This window comes from Hyperolius riggenbachi, chromosome 10, assembly GCF_040937935.1.
Source record: "Hyperolius riggenbachi isolate aHypRig1 chromosome 10, aHypRig1.pri, whole genome shotgun sequence".
NCBI lineage: Eukaryota > Metazoa > Chordata > Amphibia > Anura > Hyperoliidae > Hyperolius > Hyperolius riggenbachi.
In genome coordinates, this window is record NC_090655.1 from 258,615,676 (window position 1) to 258,640,484 (window position 24,809).

Below are 24,809 nucleotides of genomic sequence, written 5' to 3' on the forward strand. Positions count from 1 at the left end.
CACACTGTAGGCTGACCCAGTCCTGACTCAGACAGGAACTGCCACTTACATACCTGATATTTAACTCTTTCAGGCAGAGAAAGAAAAAAAAGAAAGACAGCATAGCTATTTGTATGCTAGGCACTGTACATACACACGTCTATCTCATCATGGCACATGTCACCTCGGGTATCCTTTAACCACTTAACGACCGCCTAACGCCGATAGGCGTCGGCGGGTCGTTAGTGGTATAGCATGGAAACGGCCGCTCGATCGAGCGGCCTTTCCATGCCAGTTCACGGAGACTGTCTCTGTGAACAGTGTGCGAGCCACCGATCGCGGCTCGCACGCATAATGTAAACATCCGGGGAAGAAATCCCCGCTGTTTACATCACACGGCGCTGCTGCGCAGCAGCGCCGTGACGTAGATCGGCGATCCCCGGCCTCTGATTGGCCCGGGGATCGCCGGCATCTGATAGGCAGAAGCCTATCCTATCAGGCGCAGGAAGGAACTCCGTCCTGCGCCACTCACAGGGTAAGGGAGAGGGAGGGAAAGCCGGGGAGGGCGGAAAGCGCTCCGGAGGGGGGCTTTGAAGAGCCCCCCCCGGAAAGTGCGGGTAGCCGGCGGCGATCAGACCCCCCCAGCAGGACATCCCCCTAGTGGGGAAAAAAGGGGGGGAAGTCTGATCACCCTGGCTATTTCCTGATCGGTGCTGCGGGCTGGAGAGTCCACGCAGCACCGATCAGAAGAAAATACCCCTTAAGGTCAGTAAATTCAAAATGACATACCATGGACTCAAGATTACCAGAGACGCCAACCAATTATACCATATAAACGTTAGAGATGGCCCGAACGGTTCGCACGCAAAATTATTCATGCAAACTACGCTGGTTCGCGTTCGTGGTGAACCGCAAACTATATGCGAGTTCGACCCGCCCCCTATACTACATCATTAAGGTCAACTTTGACCCTCTACATCACAGTCAGCAGACACAGGATAGCCAATCAGTCTACACTCCCTCCTGGAGCCCCCCCCCCCTTATAAAACGCAGGCAGCGACAGCCATTTCTCTCACTCATGTGGCTGCAGTAATTAGAGAAGGGAGAGAACCTGCTGACATAGGGAAAGCTTAGTTAGGCTCTTGTGTTAGGCTTGTTAGGTTGCTCCTTCTTGCTGATAATTATTGCTAAAAAGCACTCCTCATCCTCCTCAGCAGCTCTTTTGAGAGCTAATGTTGTTCTTGTGATCTATTTTTTTTTGTGTGTGTCCCACAGACACTTGTGTTGCATATACAGCCCTGTCAGACAGTCAGTCGCAGCTGCTGGACCTTGGCTCCTTGGAAGTTCCTACTGTGCCACTGCCAGGCCCAGCACATTCAGTGACTACCTGTGTGTGTAACAGCTGCATATTTGTAATACCAATCACTGCATACCCACCTGTTCAGTGCACCTACCTACCTACGTGAGTGCACGCAGTGTTATATACCAGTCAGTCGCTGCACCTGTTCACGGTACCTGTGTGTGTGACAGCTGCACATTTGTAATACCAATCACTGCATACCCACCTGTTCAGGGCACCAACCTACCTACGTGAGAGCACGCAGTTTTATATACCACCAGTCGCTGCACCTGTTCACGGTACCTGTGTATGTGACAGCTGCACATTTGTAATACCAATCACTGCATACCCACCTGTTCAGTGCACCTACCTACCTACATGAGTGCACACAGTTTTATATACCACCAGTCACTGCACCTGTTCATGGTACCTGTGTGTGTGACAGCTGAAAATTTGTAATACTAGTCATTGCATAATTGTTCACAGTACCTGTGTGACTGCACGCTGTGTAATATACCAGTCCATGCATACCTGTTAACTGCACGTGTGTGACAGCTGCACATTGTATTGTAATACCAATCACTGCATACCTTTCACTGCACCTGTGTGACTGCACATTGTATTAGTCAAGTCATTGCATACCTTTCACTTCACCCCCCCCCCCTCCCCCCGATATGGACAAAACAACAGGCAGAGCCAGAGCCAGAGGCAGACCCAGAGGCAGGCCACCTGGCAGGTATAGTGCTCAGAAGAAGGAATGTACCATCAACTCCCAAGATTGTCAAGATGTGGTTGACTATTTAACACAGAACACCTCATCTTCCGCAGCCACCAGCGCTACTAAAAGCACCACATCCACTGCATTTGACACTTCGCAGGAGTTATTTGGTGGGGAATTAACTGATTCACAGGCATTATTGTTACAACAAGATGAAGGTGCTAAGCAAGTTACACCACCTCATATGTCTGAGTTAGGCAACACTATGGACGTAAGGTGTGAGGAGGAGGATGATGAAGTACCTGCTGTTGGAGCAGTTTATGAGGTGTCTGAGGCAAGCAAAGCTGGGGAGGAGGATTATGATGATTATGATGATACGGATGCCACATGGGATCCTAATAGACAAGATGACCAAAGGGACAGTTCAGAAGGGGAGTCAGAGAGGAGAAGGAGGACACGAGTTCCTGAAAGAAGCAGGGGGAGCTCGTTGTCAGAAACAGCTGGTGGCAGTGTCCGGCGCCATGTATCGCCCCCTATGGACAGCCAGCCAACATGTCCATCAATGTCAGCTGCTGATGCCACCATAGTGCCATCACCCCAGGGGGGCTCAGCGGTTTGGAATTTTTTTTGTGTGTCTGCCTTAGATCAGAGCAATGCCATCTGTTCTCTCTGCAGCCAAAAATTGAGCTGTGGAAAGGCCAACAGCCACGTAGGGACAACTGCCTAACGAAGGCACATGTAGAAAAGGCACAAACTGCAATGGGAAGACCACCTGAGGAAAATCAGCACACAAAAGCAAAGCCACCCTCCTTCAGGTGCATCGTCTTCAGCCGCTTTCTCCCTTGCACCTTCACAATCACAGCCACCCTCCTCCAGTCTGCCTCTCACCTTGAGCGGCTCCTGCTCTTCTGCACACAGCAGCAGACAAGTGTCCATGAGGGAAATCTTTGAGCAGAAGAAGCCAATGTCTGCCATTCACCCCCTTGCCTGGTGTCTGACAGCTGGTTTGGCGGAACTGTTATCTCACCAGCTGTTACCATACCAGCTGGTGGACTCTGAGGCCTTCCGTAAATTTGTGGCGATTGGGACACCGCAGTGGAAGATACCAGGCCGCAATTATTTCTCAAAAAAGGCGCTACCCAAACTGTACCATGAAGTTGAAAGGCAAGTGGTGTCATCTCTGGCACACAGCGTTGGGTCAATGGTCCATCTGACCATGGATGCCTAGTCTGCAAAGCACGGTCAGGGCAGGTACATTACTTACACAGTCCATTGGGTCAACCTGGTGACCGCTGGCAAGCAGAGAGTACGTGGCTGTGCAGCGGACCTACTTGTGACACCTCCACAGCTTGCAGGCCGGCCTGCTGCCACCTTCTCTCCTCCTGATACATTCTCTTCAGTGTCGTCATTCTCCTCCTCCTTGGCTGAGTGGCAGTTCAACTCTACTGGTGCTGAGATCTCATCTCCATCTACACAGCCCCAGCTCCCCAGGGCCTATGCTGCATGCCAGGTACGACGGTGTCACGCCATCTTAGACATGTCTTGCCTCAAAGCGGAGAGTCACACTGGAGCAGCTCTCCTGGCTGCTCTTAACAAACACGTGGCTCAGTGGCTGACACCGCACCAATTGGAGATCGGCAACGTGGTGTGTGACAACGGCAGCAATCTCATTTCGGCTTTGAATTTTGGAAAGTTGACACATGTACCCTGCATGGCACATGTGCTGAATCTAATAATTCAGAGATTTGTGTCTAAGTACCCAGGCTTACAGAACGTCCTGAAGCTGTCCAGAAAGGTGTGTGGGTATTTCAGGCGGGCTTACACGGTCATGGCACGCTTTTCCAATACTCAGCGGAGAAACAACTTGTCGGTGAGTTGCTTGATTTGCGATAGCCCAACTCGATGGAATTTGACCCTCCTGATGTTCAACTGCCTGCTACAACAGGACAAAGCCGTTAAACAGTATCTCTACAACTACAGTCAAAGGACATGCTCTAGGGAGCTGGGGATGTTCTGGCCAAAGTACTGGACACTCATGCGAAATGTCTGCAGGCTCCTGCGGCAGTATGAGAAGGTGACAAACCTGGTGAGTCGCAGTGAAGGCGCCATCCGCGACTTGATCCCATATGCTTTCTTCCTGGAGCGTGCCGTGCGTAGAGTGATGGATCAAGCTGTGGAGGAGCATGAACAGGAACAGGAGGAAGAGTTTTGGGATCAATTCTCAGCAGATGCAGATGATTCCTCAACACCTGCGGCAGCACAGAGGGAGGAGGAAGAGTCGTGTGGGGAAGAGGAGTCAGATGAGGAGAAAGGTGTTTTTTTTTTTTGAGGAGGAGGAGGCGGAAGAACAACCGCAGCAGGTGTCACAGGGGGCTTGTGCTGCTCAACTTTCCTGTGGTATTGTTCATGGCTGGGGGGAGGAGGAGAACTTGTCTGACATCACTTAGGAAGAGCAAGAGGAGATGGATAGCACATCTGCATCCAAATTTGTGTAGATGGCATCTTTCATGCTGTCCAGCCTGTTGAGGGACTCCTGTATAAAAAAAACTCAAGGGGAATGAGCTGTACTGGGTGGCCACGCTACTAGACCCTCGGTATAAGCACACAGTGGTAGAGATGTTACCAACTCACCTGAAGGCAGAAAGGATGCAGCACTTGCAGAACAAGCTGGCAACAATGCTTTACAGTGTGTTTAAGGGTGATGTCACAGCACAACGGAATAAAGGTACCATTGCCAGTAATCCTTCTCCCATGTCCATGCAGGCAAGGAAAGGACGATCCAGCGATCTCATGGTGATGTCGGACATGTGGACCTTCTTTAGTCCGGATCCAACCTCCACCAACGCCTCGACCGGCAGGTAGCCAACTACCTGGCCTTAAGTCTGGATGTAGACACTATGAGCAGCGATGAACCCCAGGACTACTGGGTGCGCAGGCTTGACCTGTGGCCAGAGCTGTAACAATTTGCCATCCAACTTCTGCCTCAAGCATCCTGTTAGAAAGGACCTTCAGCGCAGCTGGAGGCATTGTCACTGAGAAGAGAAGTCGCCTAGGTCACAAAAATGTTCAGTACCTCACCTTTATCAAAATGAATGAGGCATGGATCCCGGAGGGCTACTGCCCGCCCGAAGACTAAGTCAGTCCCCACACACAGTATCTCTGCCTGCACGCTGTGTGACTGCCTGCCCCAAGACTAAGGGCCCGTTTCCACTACACGCAGATTCTGCATGCAGAAAACTGACTCCAATGAATGCCTATGGGAAATCTGCATCAGAAAAATCACGTTCAGTGGAAACAGGCCCATAGGCATTCATTGGAGTCAGTTTTCTGCATGCAGAATCTGCGTGTAGTGGAAACAGGCCCTTAGTCGGTACCTACACAGCATCTCTGCCTGCAGGCCGCTTGACTGCCCTCTCCACCACCACCAACAGGGTCCAAGACTCCAGGTGGATTCCTGAATTTTTAAGGCTGCTGCTAGCACCACAGCTGCTAGCAGCGGCCGATATAATAATTTTTCTGGTGCGTGTACATGCCTGCCTAATTTTTCTGGCTGCACTGCAGCTGCAACAACAAAACAAAAGGCATGTACATGTGTCAATTCCACTTTGTGATCGTTACCTTGCCGCAGTGAGGGGGCTTGCGTATCACAATGAAGCAATGACCGCCGGCTATATGAGTGTCTCGGGGGGGGGGGGGGGGGGTGTGGGCACACCCAAGATAATAAGGTTGTTGCTTCATTGTGGACAGACCAAATTCGATCAGCTGGACAGTCACTGTTGTCCTGTCATTGAGCTACCACAGCCTGGCGACCATATGGGCTTAAAAACTACTATCGCCTGCACTCTGGCCATGGTGCGCACCAATCCAGCACGGCCGTCACTACACAAACAGCTGTTACGGTGGTTTAAACAGTGAGTTTGGTGTGTCAGTGTGAAGCAGTACACTAATTACACTACCTGATTGATGTATACACATGGAAGATGTTTTAACCTCCTCAGCGGTATGGACGAATATATCCGTCCATCACCACCGGAGGTCGCCGCTCAGGCCCTGCTGGGCCAATTTTTGCCAAATAAAAAGCAGCACATGCAGCCGGCACTTTGCCAGCTGCGTGTGCTGCCTGATCGCCGCCGCTCTGCGAAAGAGGGTCCCCCGCTCGGCGAAAGAGGGTCCCCCCAGCCGCACCGAGCTCTGCGCAGCCGGAACAAAAGTTCCGGCCAGCGCTAAGAGCTGGATCGGAGGCGGCTGACGTCAGGACGTCAGCTGACGTCCATGACGTCACTCCGCTCGTCGCTATGGCGACGATGTAAGCAAAACAAGGAAGGCTGCTCATTGCGGCCTTCCTTGTTTATTCTGGTCGCCGGAGGCGATCAAAATGACGCTTCCGGAGCACCCTCTAGTGGGCTTTCATGCAGCCAACTTTCAGTTGGCTGCATGAAACAGTTTTTTTTTTATTTTAAAAAAACCCTCCCGCAGCCGCCCTGGCGATCTTAATAGAACGCCAGGGAGGTTAAAGCACTTTAGGCCTCCAATTTAGCTTGCAATGTGATTTCTGCCCTTAAAATGCTGCTGTGCGTTAAATCCTGATTTTTCCCTGGGACTTTTGGCATGTATCCCACTCCACCATGCCCCCCTCCAGGTGTTAGACCCCTTGAAACATCTTTTCCATCACTTTTGTGGCCAGCATAAATGTTTCTAGTTTTCAAAGTTTGCCTCCCCATTGAAGTCTATTGCGGTTTGCGAAAGTTTGCGCGAACCGAACTTTTGCTGAAGTTCACGTTCAAGGTACGCGAACCTAAATTGGAGGTTCGCGCCATCTCTAACCACAACGCCTGCTCTTACTATAGCTGAAAAACTCCCATACCACAAGCCCTGCACACACTATAGCTGATATACTCCAATACCACAAGCCCTGCACTTACTATAGCTGATACACTCCCATACCACAAGCCCTGCACTCACTATAGCTGATACACTCCCAACCCACAAGCCCTGCACTCACTATAGCTGATACACTCCCATACCACAAGCCCTGCACTCACTATAGCTGATACACTCCCATACCACAAGCCCTGCACTCACTATAGCCGATACACTCCCATACCACAAGCCCCGCACTCACTATAGCTGATACACTCCAATTCCACAAGCCCTGCACTCACTATAGCTAGAGTGACCAGACGTCCCGGATTGCCCGGGACACGTCCCGGATTCGGGGTCCGCTGTCCCAGGCTTAATGAGGTCCCGGGAAACGTCCCGCTTTCAGCAGCGGGACGTCCCGGCCTCGGGACTCTGGCCACTCTCTCCTCAATGAACTGGCAGCGGCGTCTATAGACGCCGTGCCAGTTCATTGCCCGCAGCCCCGCTCCAGCCTCCTCTTCCGGTGTCTGTTTCCGACACCGGCAGGCGAGCAGGGCTACGGCAAGATGGCTGCCGGAGCCCTGTACTGGAGACCTATTTGTGTCACTAGTACAGGGCTTCGGGCGCCATCTTGCCGTAGCCCTGTCAGCGCGGGAGAGAAGAGCAGGAGGAGGAAGACGGTCCCGGGACGGAGCAGCGCGCCAGAGGCCGGACACTTCTGCCAGGTGAGTAAATGCTTTCTTTTCCAGGTGAAATGTTTGCCCGCATTGTTTCTTTTCCAGGTGAAATGTTTGCCCGCATTGTTTCTTTTCCAGGTGAAATGTTTGCCCGCATTGTTTCTTTTCCAGGTGAAATGTTTGCCCGCATTGTTTCTTTTCCAGGTGAAATGTTTGCCCGCATTGTTTCTTTTCTGGTGAAATGTTTGCCCGCATTGTTTCTTTTCCAGGTGAAATGTTTGCCCGCATTGTTTCTTTTCTGGTGAAATGTTTGCCCGCATTGTTTCTTTTCCAGGTGAAATGTTTGCCCGCATTGTTTCTTTTCTGGCGAAATGTTTGCCTGCAGTGCGTTTCTTTTCTGGCGAAATGTTTGCCCGCAGTGCGTTTCTTTTCTGGCGAAATGTTTGCCGCATTGCGTTTCTTTTCTGGTGAAATGTTTGGCCGCAGTGCGTTTCTTTTCTGGTGAAATGTTTGCCCGCAGTGCGTTTCTTTTCTGGCGAAATGTTTGCCCGCATTGCGTTTCTTTTCTGGCGAAATGTTTGCCCGCAGTGCGTTTCTTTTCTGGCGAAATGTTTGCCCGCATTGCGTTTCTTTTCTGGTGAAATGTTTGGCCGCAGTGCGTTTCTTTTCTGGTGAAATGTTTGCCCGCAGTGCGTTTATTTTGTACTGACATGTTGCCCGCATTGCGTTTATTTTGTACTGACATGTTTGCCCGCATTGCATTTATTTTATACTGACATGTTGCCTATTGCGTTTATTTTCTGGTGTCCGGGGTAACTGTTACTGCATTTATTATTTAATGGTCATAGATGGCTATGTTTGCTGCTTTGTGGTTACGGTATACTATTAGCATCACACAGTTTCTGCACACCCATGATACAAAGTCTCGTTTGTCCACATCATGGCGTAAACACTGCTTTCTTATGCCTCGCTGTTACATCATTACGTTAGCTCCGCCCATACAATGGCATGGCCACGCCCATTTTTTCGGCGCGGCGCGCTGCGCGCGCCGCAGCCCCCCTCCCCCAGTCTTCGCCGCTGCGTGCTCCTCACTCCTTTCCACTTTTCGCCGCGCCGCGCGCCGCCCCCCCCACGCCCCCCCCGTCCCAGGTTGGACCCACAAAAATATGGTCACTCTACTATAGCTGATACACTCCCATACCACAAGCCCTGCACTCACTATAGCTGATACACTCCCATACCACAAGCCCTGCACTCATTATAGCTGATACACTCCCATACCACAAGCCCTGCACTCACTATAGCTGATATACTCCCATACCACAAGCCCTGCACTCACTATAGCTGATACACCCCCATACCACAAGCCCTGCACTCACTATAGTGGATATACTCCAATACCACAAGCCCTGCACTTACTATAGCTGATACACTCCCATACCACAAGCCCTGCACTCACTATAGCTGATACACCCCCATACCACAAGCCCTGCATTCAGAGCCGGGACAAGCTCCTCCAGCACCCAAGGCTGAGACACCAAAGTGTGCCCCTCCATCCCTTCCATCCCAGGAATCACACACTGATTGCAATTAGACTAAGAGGCGCTCCAGGGTCCCCCAACACCTTAATCTCTAGTTATCTGGCTTACAGTCACTGCCATGTATCCCCTTTTCTTATTTCACTCTGCTTCAAACACAGAAGGGGAATGATAGCTAAGTGAGTTTTGCGCCCCTCCTACACTGCGCCCTGAGGCTGAAGCCTTTCTTGCCTCTGCCTCTGCCTCAGCCCTGCCTGCATTTACTATAGTGGATACAATACCATAAATATTCACTATAGCTCAAAAACTCAAATCACATGCATATCCTCCAAAGTGTAGATCCTGCATTACAGGGGTATAGCAATAGGGGGTGCAGAGGTAGCGACTGCATTGGGCCCTTGGGCCAGAGGGGCCCCGAAGGGCCCTCCCTCTACTACAGTATTAGCTCTCGATTGGTCCTGTGCTCATAATAATTACTTCTATAGATACTTTGAATAGTGCTAATCATTAACAAACTGTTCCCCATCCCCTTCTTGCACCTCTGACACTGTAGTTGCCATTGGCAAGATTTGGAGTGCCGTATCAATTATGTATAGAGTGCTTGGGGGGCCCCATGTAAAACTTGCATCGGGGCTCACAGCTCCTTAGCTACGCCACTGCTGCATTAGATGAATGAGGGTGAGGGCGATTCTACAACCAGAGGCTGCAATTAGCCTATTCACCACAAGATGGCGGCCTCACCTCTCCCAGGTGGAACGCACAAACAAGAAGAAATGTAGACAAAGAAAGACAGGACGAGAAGTTGCAGGAAGTGGAGAGGATGCATTGTTGGAAGAGGTAATAATGTGATTCTTGTTATATATTAGCAGATTTATCCCCAATGGGCATTGTCTGGTTGTAGGATAGGTTACAGTGATGGAGATTAGTACAGACATGGGGACGGCTAATATGAGAATAGAGGAAATGAGCATAGATTTTGCGTACAGCAATAATTGCCTATGGAAGAAGAGGTGGCGGTAATTATTGAGGCAGGGGTCACACAATCGCAGTGCAGTGGGAGCAATGTGCGGTTTCTGCAGCAGGAAAAAAAAAAGCCGTCACTGCTGAGATTCCTATTGCCAACGGTCAGCTGCGCTCAGGAAACGGTCAGCTGCGCTTGTCCGAGGAAAACAGCACAAGTGTGACTCTTCACTCAAAAAAGTGATCGGTGTTAGATGAAAAGCAGAACACTCACTCAAGATTTTGCGCTAGTCTAGTTTAGGGGACACAGCAGGAAACCTCATAGGGAAATTCTGCTACCTTGATTCTTTGGACTGCTATGTTTCAGATAGGTTGTAGTAAACTACACCCACACTCAGGGCAGTTTCAAGGCTAAATTGCACCCAGGGCGAGGGTGTAAAAATTGCGCCCGTGGACTTGCGAACACTTACTCTTTAGGGACAGTCGCACAGCCACAGGTCACAAGTAGATCTGCCTACTTACTAGTGACCAGCCGCTCATCCAGGAGGAAGCAGGGACCAGGAAAACACAAAGGCAAAGAGAGCCCGGAAAGAAGACTCCTCCATGGGCGCCGCGCACTGACAGCCTGCAGTACCGCTACAGGACACCAGGTGTCATCATGCGGTGGTGATGTGATGATGACTTGACGTCTGACGCAGGCAGCCCAGGAGGAGTCAAAGAAGGTGATTGCCCTGGTAATCTTCTTCTTCCATTTGGCTGCACCGCACGTCACCAGCTCCCTAGCTGTTATGTCCTGCCTGCGCCCTCCTTCTTCACCTTGCCGGTCTGCACCCAGGTCGCCCTGCCCGCATTGCCCAACAAATGGCCCTACCCACACTATTCAGCCAATCACAATGCTTTGTGCTTTAAGATGGTGCTGTGATTGTAGAACTGTTCCCTATGAGGTTTCCTGCTGGGTCCCCTAAAGAAGACTAGAGCTGAGCTTTTCTCCTGTTTGACTCACAGTGCTCGAGCGCAGCAGCCACAGAAGTTACGCAGTACTAGGTAACCCTGGAGCATTAACCTAATAGCGGTAATCCCTGTGTCAGGCTCGAGATGGAAACCCCCAACTCAAAGCGGCAACCCCAACCTAGACTCCTGGTAGCCGCCTGGAGGTTCATGCAGAGCATTGCGTACAGTGGGCGTTTTCACTCACCTCCCGGGGGATCCAGACGCCGGCAGCCATTCTCCGTCCTGTCCTCCAAGTCTCTGCAATCCTCGGGTGAGATCGCCGTTTGTCGTCATGATGGCAGCCAGCTATCTCACTATAGGGTTACAGCACCACCTGAAGGACAGAGGGAGAACTGCAGTGCTGGATCCCAGGGAGGTGAGTGAGGACAGGGGCTGCTGCAAAAACTCTGGCGGCATGATTGTTTCTTGCTTTTAGGGTCTAAAAGCACATTGAAAAATTGTACCACTTTTAGACCCTAAAATCAGGAAGGAATCATCGGGAGGTTAAAGAGAACCTGAGATGGGGGTAATTTATAAAAATTATACATGCCTGGGGCTTCCTCCAGCTCCCTCCAGACTGATTGCTCTCTAGCTGTCCTCTTGTGCCACTTGTATCCTCTACAATTCCTTCGGTCTGGGGTGTACTGCGCATGCCTGGCCACGTGCATGCCCCCATCGTGCTGCCGTCGTCAGGAGTGTTCTGCACCTGCGCAGTACCACTTTGCAGGTGCAGCATGCTCCCGGCAATGGGAAAGCACGCTTGGTTGAACTGCGCCGACTGGCCCCGATTGAAGGACATTCGTGGTCGAATTGCGGAGGATCCGGGTGGTGCAGGAGGACATCGAGGGAGCGATCAGCCTGCAGGGGGCTGAAGGAAGCCCCAGGCATGTATCATTTTTTTTCAAATAACCCCGTCTCAGGTGCACTTAAAGGAGTCTTGCCCAAAAAAATTAAAAATTATTTACCAAGCAACTGCTGGCTCCAGCCAGAATGCAGAACCTGCTTTCCTATATAAAAGATGGTATCTTTATCCAGTACTTCATACAGCCACTGCTCCTACTGCAGTCGTCATTCAAGGTATAGAAAAAGTATGTGTTGATTTGCTGTAGATTGAGCATGTGTAAGATATGACCTCATGTGTGAGACTTTGCAACCAAAAGCTCTGCCATGACTAATTGTACAAAGTGAGAGCACAGGGTTGGAAATGATAGAAAGGTAATGCTGATTGGCTGACTATCCGTGTGTGTGGTTTATATAAAATAAAGGCATTGTGATTAGATAATAATGTAATTATGCATGGATGAGAATCTGGGTGGGACTGGGGGTGGGCTTGGAGGTTCAACCTTAATTATGTCTGAGAACATATTGTCCCTATGCCATTGTAAAGGTCAGGGCCAGGACAAGCTTCCCCAGTAACAGAGGCAGGGATGCTAAATTGTTCCCCCTCTTCCCCAAATTGTGCCCGCCTATGTGTTCAAGTGAGACCTCTGGTACAGGCAGCTTTGCACCATGTAGGGAGGATGGAAGCTCTCCACCATCAGCACTCTTGGGGCTCAATTCACAAAGCGGTGATAACCCAGTTAAAGACTTTAGGCGTGATAACCATTTTTATCATGCCTAAACTCAGTTTAGGCATGATAAGTTTAGGCATGATAAGTTTAGGCATGATAAGTTTAGATAAGTTTAGATCGTGCGCAAAGTCCCGCACGCAAAGCAGCGCCATTAAACTCTATGCAAAGTGCACCAGACTTTGCTAGCGCAAAACTTTTGATCAGCTGTGCACTGCGGTGCTAACCCAGTTGGTGCTGAAACTTATCACGCCTAAACTTATCACACCTAAACTTATCATGCCTAAACTTATCACACCTAAACTTATCACACCTAAACTTATCATGCCTAAACAGAGTTTAGGCGTGATAAAGGGCTTTTCACTAGCGTGCTAACTGTTAGCACCGCTTTGTGAATCAGGCCCTTGGTCTGTCTCTGGGGTCTGGAAGGCAAGGAGGAGGTGGCAGGATCTGCCTGGGCATGGGTGCAGTCATTGCGCCCCCATGGCTCTGCGCCCAGAGACTGATGCCTATTGAGCTATATAGTGCTCACTTAAAGGGAACCTGTACTGAGTAAAATTATTGAAAATAAACACATGATGTAGATGCAAATGAATATTGCATACTAACCTCACCACCAGTTCCTCTCAGAAGCTCACCATTTTCTTCTTACAGTGATCTCTTCCACTTCTGACAATATTTTGTCAGAACTGAAATATACCAGTTGCTGACAGTTATATTTCAGCTGCTGTCAGTTACAACTGAATATGCAAGGTAATGTCCATGTTTCCCTATGGTTCAAGTGGGTGATATTACAGTTTAACAGTGTGCTGACCAGGAAGCTGTTATGGGGTAATGGCCATTTTCAAACTGGAGGACAGAGAATTCCATTAGTGGACAAACAGGATGCAGGAGAGGAGAAAGAGATTGATGAGTACACTACACAGGAGGTAAGTATGATGTGTTTATCTTAATTTTGACTTTTAATTTTCAGTTCAGGTTCTCTTTAAGGGTCGATGTGCCTGTCCAATCGATCACTGACTGATCAGAATTTGATTGGCTTTTGATTCCTGCATGAAATCTATTGAAATGTAATGTCATGGACCATTGTTCATCCGCTGCTCCTGCCCCGCCCCAATTGATAGTCATTTTCTGCCATGTCTGTTCAATATTTTCCATTGATTTTTATTGATTGGACATTTTGGGAAATAGATGACAAAATCAATCAGTGTGATCGAATCTGCTGGGAATCACATCGAAACATGTATATGCCTGATTATGTTGGGAGCCTTTAAGATGACTATACACAATTAAAATAAAACAATTTGGGTTCCTTTTTTATTTCATTTTTTTTACAAAAAGATTGTGTCGAAAAAAGATAATCTTTTTTTATTGTGAAAAATGATTGCATTTTCCAAATTGTTTTATCGCTTCATCTATTGGTGTGGTGAAAAATTCTGACCCATTTCAAAAAAGGTCAGTATATGATGTGTTGGTTTGATCTTTCAAATACAATAAATCAAGAAAATTGATTGAAATGGCCACCTTGAGGCACAGAGCACGCTTAGTCACTGGCCCACTCTGGCATTGCGCATCATTTGTAGTTTTCATCACAATTTTAAATCAAACAGCCGCCTGCTTTTTCCTGTTTCCATGTTCCTGATCCCAGTGGATTTTCCAATGTATTTTGCTCCAGTCCTCTGCTCCCATTAGCCTCAGTCTCTGCCTCTCCTCATATCCTCATCCATCTACCACTACCAGCACTACTGTAACATCACAGGAATGGTAACAGTGGGAGGTGGATGTGAGGAGAGGAGGCCAGCTGGAGAGGAGGCAGAGGGAGGACAGGACTGCAACACGCTGTGAGTATAGTGCACAGGTAGCTATATACAAACTTATTATTCTTTCCTGCAATACTGTGCATGGCCCAACCACCCACAAGTGACAGCAATGCGGAGTGCTAGGAGGAGGGGGCATCATGTATTGATAGTTTCACCAACTGTACAGCCTAGACTCCCCAATATTATCTATCAAAAGGCAGCAGCATCCTGTACTGATCACATGACCACATCACTGAGGATGGATGAGGACCAGACTCACATGACCAAAGGATGAATCAAGCAAAAAGGACACCAGACATTTGAATTACGGCTGTAGCGCGGTACTCGGAAGGTAATTCAGGAGCCGGCAAAAGATGGAGCCCAAATTACAAAAAATACATTGCAATTCAGCTATCAGCAATACTGGCAGCCAAGTTGCATCTTACCTCTGTGTCCATGGCAACCTGGGGGGGAGGGGATAGTGATGAACGCCGCCAGGAAATTTTCAATAGCAGCGTGAGCTGTTTTCCGGCTTCACCCTGCGCCCACATTTCCCACCGCCTCTTTTGCATGTATGCCCAAGAGGATATTGAACCTCACCCTGGAGATCATCTATCTGGTGACTGGAGAGGTGAGGTGCATTCTGGGAGGTCACATGGTATAACTCCTACGTCTAATATAAAGTAGACATCTAACCAGAGAGGTGAGGTGGATAACAGGAGGTCAAAGGTTATCACTCCTATCTCTATTAATAAAACACACACCTGACAAGGAAGGGTGAAGAGGATGCTGGGATTGTCATGTGACATTATTGTTCATCTTGCAGAGTTTTCCTCCAGTGAAGTCTGGTGATTGACCATCACGGTGCCCCTGTTTCACTCATTGATATCTGATGGACAAAACAAGCAAAAGATTCTAGAAATCACCAGGAACTTGATGGAGCTGCTGACTGGAGAGGTGAGCATTGCTATGAATTATGGGACATTATCCAGTAACAGTAAGTGGTGTGTCTGTGTGGTGACTGTATCATTGTGTGTCAGTTTCCTATAAGGTGTCACAATGTCACCATCTATTTCTCCATGCAGGAGTGGCAGTATATAGAAGGATACAAGGACCATATCAAGGACACCATGATGGAGAATCAGCCGCCCCTCACATCACTGGGTAAGAGGAGACTTTCTTTACTTGTAAAGGAAAGAGCAGTACTAAGGTTCCACCTATATCCCCCCCCCCCCCAATCATCTAATAAACACATATAGAGACATTGTATTCAGTCAGTGTGTCTGTTTCCTACAGATGTATCCAGTAACAGAAACCCACCAGAGAGATGGACAGGTCCTCTTTATTCCTGGGATTGTCCACAAGAAGATCCCATCTTCCCCCACCATTATCAGGCAGGTGGAACTGAGGGACTCCAAACTGTACAACATGTTTCCTTCTGCTTATGCTGTTATCTATGTTCACATTATAAATTAACTCTAATTTTTATGCACTTAGGGAGGAGAACTGACATATGTAAACACTGTGGTTAAAGAGGAAGAAGAGGAGACCTATATCAGGAATGATCAACAGTCTGTGGAGGAGGGTGACATGATGAAGACAATTAAAGAGGAAGTAGAAGAGACATACTGGTATATGAGGAACGATCAGCAGTCTACGGAGGAGGGTGACATGATGAGGACAATTAAAGAGGAAGAAGAAAAGACGTATGTGTGGAGTAATCAGCAGTCTATGGAGGAGGGTGACATGATGAGGGCAATTAAAGAGGAAGAAGAAGAGACGTATGTGAGGAGTGATCAGCAGTCTATGCAGGATGTTGTAATAATGAGGACAATTAAAGAGGATGAAGAGACATATATGAGGAGTGATCAGCAGTCTATGGAGGGCATGATGGGCACAATTAAAGTGGAGGCCACACTTACAGAGGGCAGAACAGGTGAGTAATCAGCATTAAAGTGTACTCATGGCACTTCTAAAGTGGTTTCCTCCTGTCTGACTCAGAGAACGTGAGAGCTGAAGCCACTATGGTCACACTTAGGCCACTATTGAACATTAGCAAGTTATGCCCAAGGCCTCTTTTCTCAATAGGTAGTGTCTCCATCCAGAATCCAAACCCTGGTCTCCTACATCAAAGGTTGTGTGTTTAACCAGTACAGTATCAAAGCCACTGCTTGTAGTGAAGCCCTTATTCACAGTGTAGAAAGAGAATGATTGTGGAGTTGCTATAGACTGAGTATGTGTAAGATACAGTATGATCTCATATCTGTGAGACTTTGAATTCAAAATGTCAGCCATGACTATGGACACACACACGCCCATAGAAAGAGTTCAGCACACACACACGCCCATATAAAGAGCTCATCACACACACACACCCATATAAAGAGCTCAGCACACACACACGCCCATATAAAGAGCTCAGCACACACACACGCCCATAGAAAGAGCTCAGCACACACACACGCCCGCCCATAGAAAGAGTTCAGCACACACACACACGCCCATAGAAAGAGCTCAGCACACACACATGCCCATAGAAAGAGTTCAGCACACACACATGCCCATAGAAAGAGCTCAACACACACACATGCCCATAGAAAGAATTCAGCACACACACATGCCCATAGAAAGAGCTCAGCACACACACATGCCTATAGAAAGAGTTCAGCACACACACATGCCCATAGAAAGAGCTCAGCACACACACATGCCCATAGAAAGAGCTCAGCACACACACATGCCCATAGAAAGAGTTCAGCACACACACATGCCCATAGAAAGAGCTCATCACACACACACGCCCATAGAAAGAGTTCAGCACACACACACGCCCATATAAAGAGCTCAGCACACACACATGCCCATAGAAAGAGCTCAGCACACACACATGCCCATAGAAAGAGTTCAGCACACACACATGCCCATAGAAAGAATTCAGCACACACACATGCCCATAGAAAGAGCTCAGCACACACACATGCCCATAGAAAGAGTTTAGCACACACACATGCCCATAGAAAGAGTTCAGCACACACACATGCCCATAGAAAGAGTTCAGCACACACACATGCCCATAGAAAGAGCTCAGCACACACACATGCCCGTAGAAAGAGCTCAGCACACACACATGTCCGTAGAAATAGTTCAGAACACACACATGTCAGAACACACACATGCCCATAGAAAGAGCTCAGCACACACACATGCCCATAGAAAGAGCTCAGCACACACACATGCCCATAGAAAGAGTTTAGCACACACACATGCCCATAGAAAGAGCTCAGCACACACACATGCCCATAGAAAGAGCTCAGCACACACACACCCATAGAAAGAGCTCAGCACACACATGCAATTACAAAGAGCTTAGAACACACACATGCCCATAGTAAGAGGTCAGCACATGCCAATAGAAAGAGCTCAGCACACGCGCATGCCCATAGAAAGAGCTCAGCACACGCGCATGCCCATAGAAAGAGCTCAGCACACACACATGCCCATAGAAAGAGTTCAGCACACACACATGCCCATAGAAAGAGCTCAGCACACGTGCATGCCCATAGAAAGAGCTCAGCACACGTGCATGCCCATAGAAAGAGCTCAGCACACACACATATGCACAAAGAAAGAGCTCAGCACACACACACCCATAGAAAGAGCTCAGCACATGCATGCAGTGGGTTGCAAAAGTAGTCGGCCCCCTTGAAGTTTTCCACATTTTGTCACATTACTGCCACAAACATGCATCAATTTTATTGGAATTCCACATGTAAGACCAATACAAAGTGGTGTACATGTGAGAAGTGGAACGAAAATCATACATGATTCCAAACATTTTTTACAAATCAATAACTGCAAAGCGGGGTGTGCATAATTATTCTGAGTCAATACTTTGTAGAACCACCTTCTGCTGCATTTACAGCTGCCAGTCTTTTAGGGTATGTCTCTACCAGCTTTGCACATCTAGAGACTGAAATCCTTGCCCATTCTTCTTTGCAAAACAGCTCCAGCTCAGTCAGATTAGATGAACAGTGTTTGTGAACAGCAGTTTTCAGATCTTGCCACAGATTCTCGATTGGATTTAGATCTGGACTTAGACTAGGCCATTCTAACACAGATATGTTTTTTTTAAACCATTCCATTGTTGCCCTGGCTTTATGTTTAGGGTCGTTGTCCTGCTGGAAGGTGAACCTCCGCCCCAGTCTCAAGGCTTTTGCAGTCTTCAAGAGGGTTTCTTCCAAGATTGCCCTGTATTTGGCTCCATCCATCTTCCCATCAACTCTGACCAACTTTCCTGTCCCTGCTGAAGAGAAGCACCCCCAGAGCATGATGCTGCCACCACCATATTTGACAGTGGGGATGGTGTGTTCAGAGTGATGTGCAGTGTTAGTTTTCTGCCACACATAGCGTTTTGTATTTTGGCCAAAAAGTTCCACTTTGGTCTCATCTGACCAGAGCACCTTCTTCCACATGGTTGCTGTGTCCCCCACATGGCATGTGGCAAACTGCAAACGGGACTTCTTATGCTTTACTGTTAACAATGGTTTTCTTCTTGCCACTCTTCCATAAAGGCCAACTTTGTACAGTGCATGACTAATAGTTGTCCTATGGACAGAATCTCCCACCTGAGCTGTAGATCTCTGCAGCTCGTCCAGAGTCACCTCTTGGGCCTCTTGACTGCATTTCTGATCAGTGCTCTCCTTGTTCGGCCTGTGAGTTTAGGTGGATGGCCTTGTCTTGGTAGGTTTACAGTTGTGCCATACTCCATCCATTTCTGAATGATCGCTTGAACAGTGCTCCATGGGATGTTCAAGGCTTTGGAAATCTTTTTGTAGCCTAAGCCTGCTTTAAATTTCTCAATAACTTGATCCCTGACCTGTCTTGTGTGTTCTTTGGACTTCACGGTGTTGTTGCGCCCAATATTCTCTTAGACAACCTCTGAGGCCCTCATAGAGCAGCTGTATTTGTACTGACATTAGATTACACACAGGTGCACTCTATTTAGTCATTAGCACTCATTAGGCAATGTCTATAGGCAACTGACTGCACTCAGATCAAAGGGGGCCGAATAATTATGCACACACCACTTTTCAGTTATTTATTTGTAAAGAATGTTTGGAATCATGTATGATTTTCGTTCCACTTCTCATGTGTACACCACTTTGTGTTAGTCTTTCATGTGGAATTCCAATAAAACTGATTAATGTTTGTGGCAGTAATATGACAAAATGTGGAAAACTTCAAGGGGGCCGAATACTTTTGCAACCCACTGTATGCCCATAGAAAGAGCTCAGCACACACACATGCCCATAGAAAGAGCTCATCACACACATGCAATTACAAAGAGCTTAGAAAACACACACACACACACACACTCACACACCATAGAAAGAGCTCAGCACATGCCCATAGAAAGAGCTCAGCACACGTGCATGCCTATAGAAGGAGCTCAGTGCACACATGCCCATAGAAAGAGCTCGGCACACGCTCATGCCCATAGAAAGAGTTCAACACACACACATGCCCATAGAAAGAGCTCAGCACACACACATGCCCATAGAAAGAGCTCAGCACACACACATGCCCATAGAAAGAGCTCAGCACACACACATGCCCATAGAAAGAGTTCAACACACACACACATGCCCATAGAAAGAGCTCAGCACACACAAATTCCCATAGAAAGAGCTCATCACACACACATGCCCATAGAAAGAGCTCAGCACACACACATGCCCATAGAAAGAGTTCAGCACACACACACGCCCATATAAAGAGCTCAGCACACACATATGCCCATATAAAAAGCTCAGCACACACACATGCCCATAAAAAGAGCTCAGCACACACACATGCCCATAGAAAGAGCTCAGCACACACACAAATTACCATAGAAAGAGCTCATCACACACACATGCCCATATAAAGAGCTCAGCACACACACATGCCCATAGAAAGAGTTCAGCACACACATATGCCCATATAAAAAGCTCAGCACACACACATGCCCATAAAAAGAGCTCAGCACACACACATGCCCATAGAAAGAGCTCAGCACACACACATGCCCATAGAAAGAGCTCAGCACATGCAAATGCCCATAGAAAGAGCTCAGCACACACACACACACGCCCATATAAAGAGCTCAGCACACACACATGCCCATAGAAAGAGCTCAGCACACACGCACGCCCATAGAAAGAGTTCAGCACACACACGTGCCCATAGAAAGAGCTCAGCACACACACATGCCCATAGAAAGAGCTCAGCACACACACATGCCCATAGAAAGAGTTCAGCACACACACGTGCCCATAGAAAGAGCTCAGCACACACACGTGCCCATAGAAAGAGCTCAGCACACACACGTGCCCATAGAAAGAGCTCAGCACACACACGTGCCCATAGAAAGAGCTCAGCACACACACATGCCCATAAAAAGAGCTCAGCACACACGTATGCACATAGAAAGTGCTCAGCACACACACGTGCCCATAGAAAAAGTTCAACACACACACATGCCCATAGAAAGAGTTCAGCACACACACGTGCCCATAGAAAGAGCTCAGCACACACACATGCCCATAGAAAGAGCTCAGCACACACACATGCCCATAGAAAGAGTTCAGCACACACACGTGCCCATAGAAAGAGCTCAGCACACACACGTGCCCATAGAAAGAGCTCAGCACACACACATGCCCATAGAAAGAGCTCAGCACACACGTATGCACATAGAAAGTGCTCAGCACACACACGTGCCCATAGAAAGAGTTCAACACACACACATGCCCATAGAAAGAGTTCAGCACACACACATGCCCATAGAAAGAGTTCAGCACACACGTATGCCCATAGAAAGAGTTCAGCACACACGTATGCACATAGAAAGAGCTCAGCACACACACGTGCCCATAGAAAGAGCTCAGCACACACACATGCCCATAGAAAGAGCTCAGCACACACACATGCACATAGAAAGAGCTCAGCACACACACGTGCCCATAGAAAGAGCTCAGCACACACACGTGCCCATAGAAAGAGCTCAGCACACACACATGCCCATAGAAAGAGCTCAGCACACACACATGCCCATAGAAAGAGCTCAGCACACACACGTGCCCATAGAAAGAGCTCAGCACACACACGTGCCCATAGAAAGAGCTCAGCACACACGCACGCCCATAGAAAGAGTTCAGCACACACACGTGCCCATAGAAAGAGCTCAGCACACACACATGCCCATAGAAAGAGCTCAGCACACACACATGCCCATAGAAAGAGTTCAGCACACACACGTGCCCATAGAAAGAGCTCAGCACACACACATGCCCATAGAAAGAGTTCAGCACACACACGTGCCCATAGAAAGAGCTCAGCACACACACGTGCCCATAGAAAGAGCTCAGCACACACACATGCCCATAGAAAGAGCTCAGCACACACGTATGCACATAGAAAGTGCTCAGCACACACACGTGCCCATAGAAAGAGTTCAACACACACACATGCCCATAGAAAGAGCTCAGCACACACACATGCCCATAGAAAGAGCTCAGCACACACGCACGCCCATAGAAAGAGTTCAGCACACACACGTGCCCATAGAAAGAGCTCAGCACACACACACACACGCCCATATAAAGAGCTCAGCACACACACATGCCCATAGAAAGAGCTCAGCACACACGCACGCCCATAGAAAGAGTTCAGCACACACACGTGCCCATAGAAAGAGCTCAGCACACACACATGCCCATAGAAAGAGCTCAGCACACACACATGCCCATAGAAAGAGTTCAGCACACACACGTGCCCATAGAAAGAGCTCAGCACACACACGTGCCCATAGAAAGAGCTCAGCACACACACGTGCCCATAGAAAGAGCTCAGCACACACACATGCCCATAAAAAGAGCTCAGCACACACGTATGCACATAGAAAGTGCTCAGCACACACACGTGCCCATAGAAAAAGTTCAACACACACACATGCCCATAGAAAGAGTTCAGCACACACACGTGCCCATAGAAAGAGCTCAGCACACACACATGCCCATAGAAAGAGCTCAGCACACACACATGCCCATAGAAAGAGTTCAGCACACACACGTGCCCATAGAAAGAGCTCAGCACACACACGTGCCCATAGAAAGAGCTCAGCACACACACATGCCCATAGAAAGAGCTCAGCACACACGTATGCACATAGAAAGTGCTCAGCACACACACGTGCCCATAGAAAGAGTTCAACACACACACATGCCCATAGAAAGAGTTCAGCACACACACATGCCCATAGAAAGAGTTCAGCACACACGTATGCCCATAGAAAGAGTTCAGCACACACGTATGCACATAGAAAGAGCTCAGCACACACACGTGCCCATAGAAAGAGCTCAGCACACACACATGCCCATAGAAAGAGCTCAGCACACACACATGCACATAGAAAGAGCTCAGCACACACACGTGCCCATAGAAAGAGCTCAGCACACACACGTGCCCATAGAAAGAGCTCAGCACACACACATGCCCATAGAAAGAGCTCAGCACACACACATGCCCATAGAAAGAGCTCAGCACACACACGTGCCCATAGAAAGAGCTCAGCACACACACGTGCCCATAGAAAGAGCTCAGCACACACACATGCCCATAGAAAGAGCTCAGCACACACGTATGCACATAGAAAGTGGTCAGCACACACACGTGCCCATAGAAAGAGCTCTGCTCACACACATGCCAATAAAAGCATCAATTATTGCAGCACCTGGTATTTCTATGTCATTCTGATGGACAATTGTTAGATACTTTATCTGAATACTTGCTGGGTGTCCAACTACAAGAATACATATTCATATTAAAAAAAAAAACATTCTGATCTTGGACTAGTTATTTCGGCCTCAATTCACCAGTGGTTACCGACCTATTTATCTCATGGGAGGTAATTTACCTCCTGTGATATCTCCAAATAGCAATTCTCCAGAAGTATAGGGTGAAATATCGACAGAGAGAAATTCATGCGATAAATAGGCGATAGTTAGTCGTTATTTTTTCTCAAAATCACAATTCACCAGGGAAAAAAGGGGGTGTGGCCATTCGTTATTTTTTCATCTATTTATCCCCAGAATGTACCTGGAGATATCTGTTTTTTCTCACAGCTGCTGCAGCTCACTCTGCAGCTAGTTTACTAGCAGCACACAGTAACAGCCTATACTGTACATATTTCAGGCACCAGAGAGCAGCTCACTCTGCAGCTAGTTTACTAGCAGCACACAGTAACAGCCTATACTGTACATATTTCAGGCACCAGAGAGCAGCTCACTCTGCAGCTAGTTTACTAGCAGCACACAGTAACAGCCTATACTGTACATATTTCAGGCACCAGAGAGCAGCTCACTCTGCAGCTAGTTTACTAGCAGCACACAGTAACAGCCTATACTGTACATATTTCAGGCACCAGAGAGCAGCTCACTCTGCAGCTAGTTTACTAGCAGCACACATTAACTGTATACTGTACATATTTCAGGCACCAGAGAGCAGCTCACTCTGCAGCTAGTTTACTGGCAGCACACAGTAACAGCCTATACTGTACATATTTCAGGCACCAGAGAGCAGCTCACTCTGCAGCTAGTTTACTAGCAGCACACAGTAACAGCCTATACTGTACATATTTCAGGCACCAGAGAGCAGCTCACTCTGCAGCTAGTTTACTAGCAGCACACAGTAACAGCCTATACTGTACATATTTCAGGCCCCAGAGAGCAGCACACACTGCAGCTAGTTTACTAGCAGCACACAGTAACAGCCTATACTGTACATATTTCAGGCACCAGAGAGCAGCTCACTCTGCAGCTAGTTTACTAGCAGCACACATTAACTGTATACTGTACATATTTCAGGCACCAGAGAGCAGCTCACTCTGCAGCTAGTTTACTGGCAGCACACAGTAACAGCCTATACTGTACATATTTCAGGCACCAGAGAGCAGCTCACTCTGCAGCTAGTTTACTAGCAGCACACAGTAACAGCCTATACTGTACATATTTCAGGCACCAGAGAGCAGCTCACTCTGCAGCTAGTTTACTGGCAGCACACAGTAACAGCCTATACTGTACATATTTCAGGCACCAGAGAGCAGCTCACTCTGCAGCTAGTTTACTAGCAGCACGCAGTAACAGCCTATACTGTACATATTTCAGGCACCAGAGAGCAGCTCACTCTGCAGCTAGTTTACTAGCAGCACACAGTAACAGCCTATACTGTACATATTTCAGGCCCCAGAGAGCAGCACACACTGCAGCTAGTTTACTAGCAGCACACAGTAACAGCCTATACTGTACATATTTCAGGCACCAGAGAGCAGCTCACTCTGCAG

General features: G+C 48.2%; 1 protein-coding gene across 1 annotated transcript in view; it reads left to right on the plus strand.

Annotated features, from left to right (window-relative positions):
- The first annotated feature begins 9,880 nt into the window (after window positions 1–9,880).
- LOC137537128 (zinc finger protein 850-like) overlaps window positions 9,881–24,809 on the plus strand; it is a 96,540-nt gene continuing 81,611 nt past the window's right edge. Inside the window, exons 1-5 of the mRNA XM_068259260.1 lie at window positions 9,881–9,948; window positions 15,255–15,385; window positions 15,514–15,592; window positions 15,725–15,826; window positions 15,930–16,364. Of these exons, the coding sequence (XP_068115361.1) occupies window positions 15,365–15,385; window positions 15,514–15,592; window positions 15,725–15,826; window positions 15,930–16,364 (637 nt within the window). The 5' untranslated portion in view covers window positions 9,881–9,948; window positions 15,255–15,364. The remainder of the gene's footprint in view (window positions 9,949–15,254; window positions 15,386–15,513; window positions 15,593–15,724; window positions 15,827–15,929; window positions 16,365–24,809) is intronic.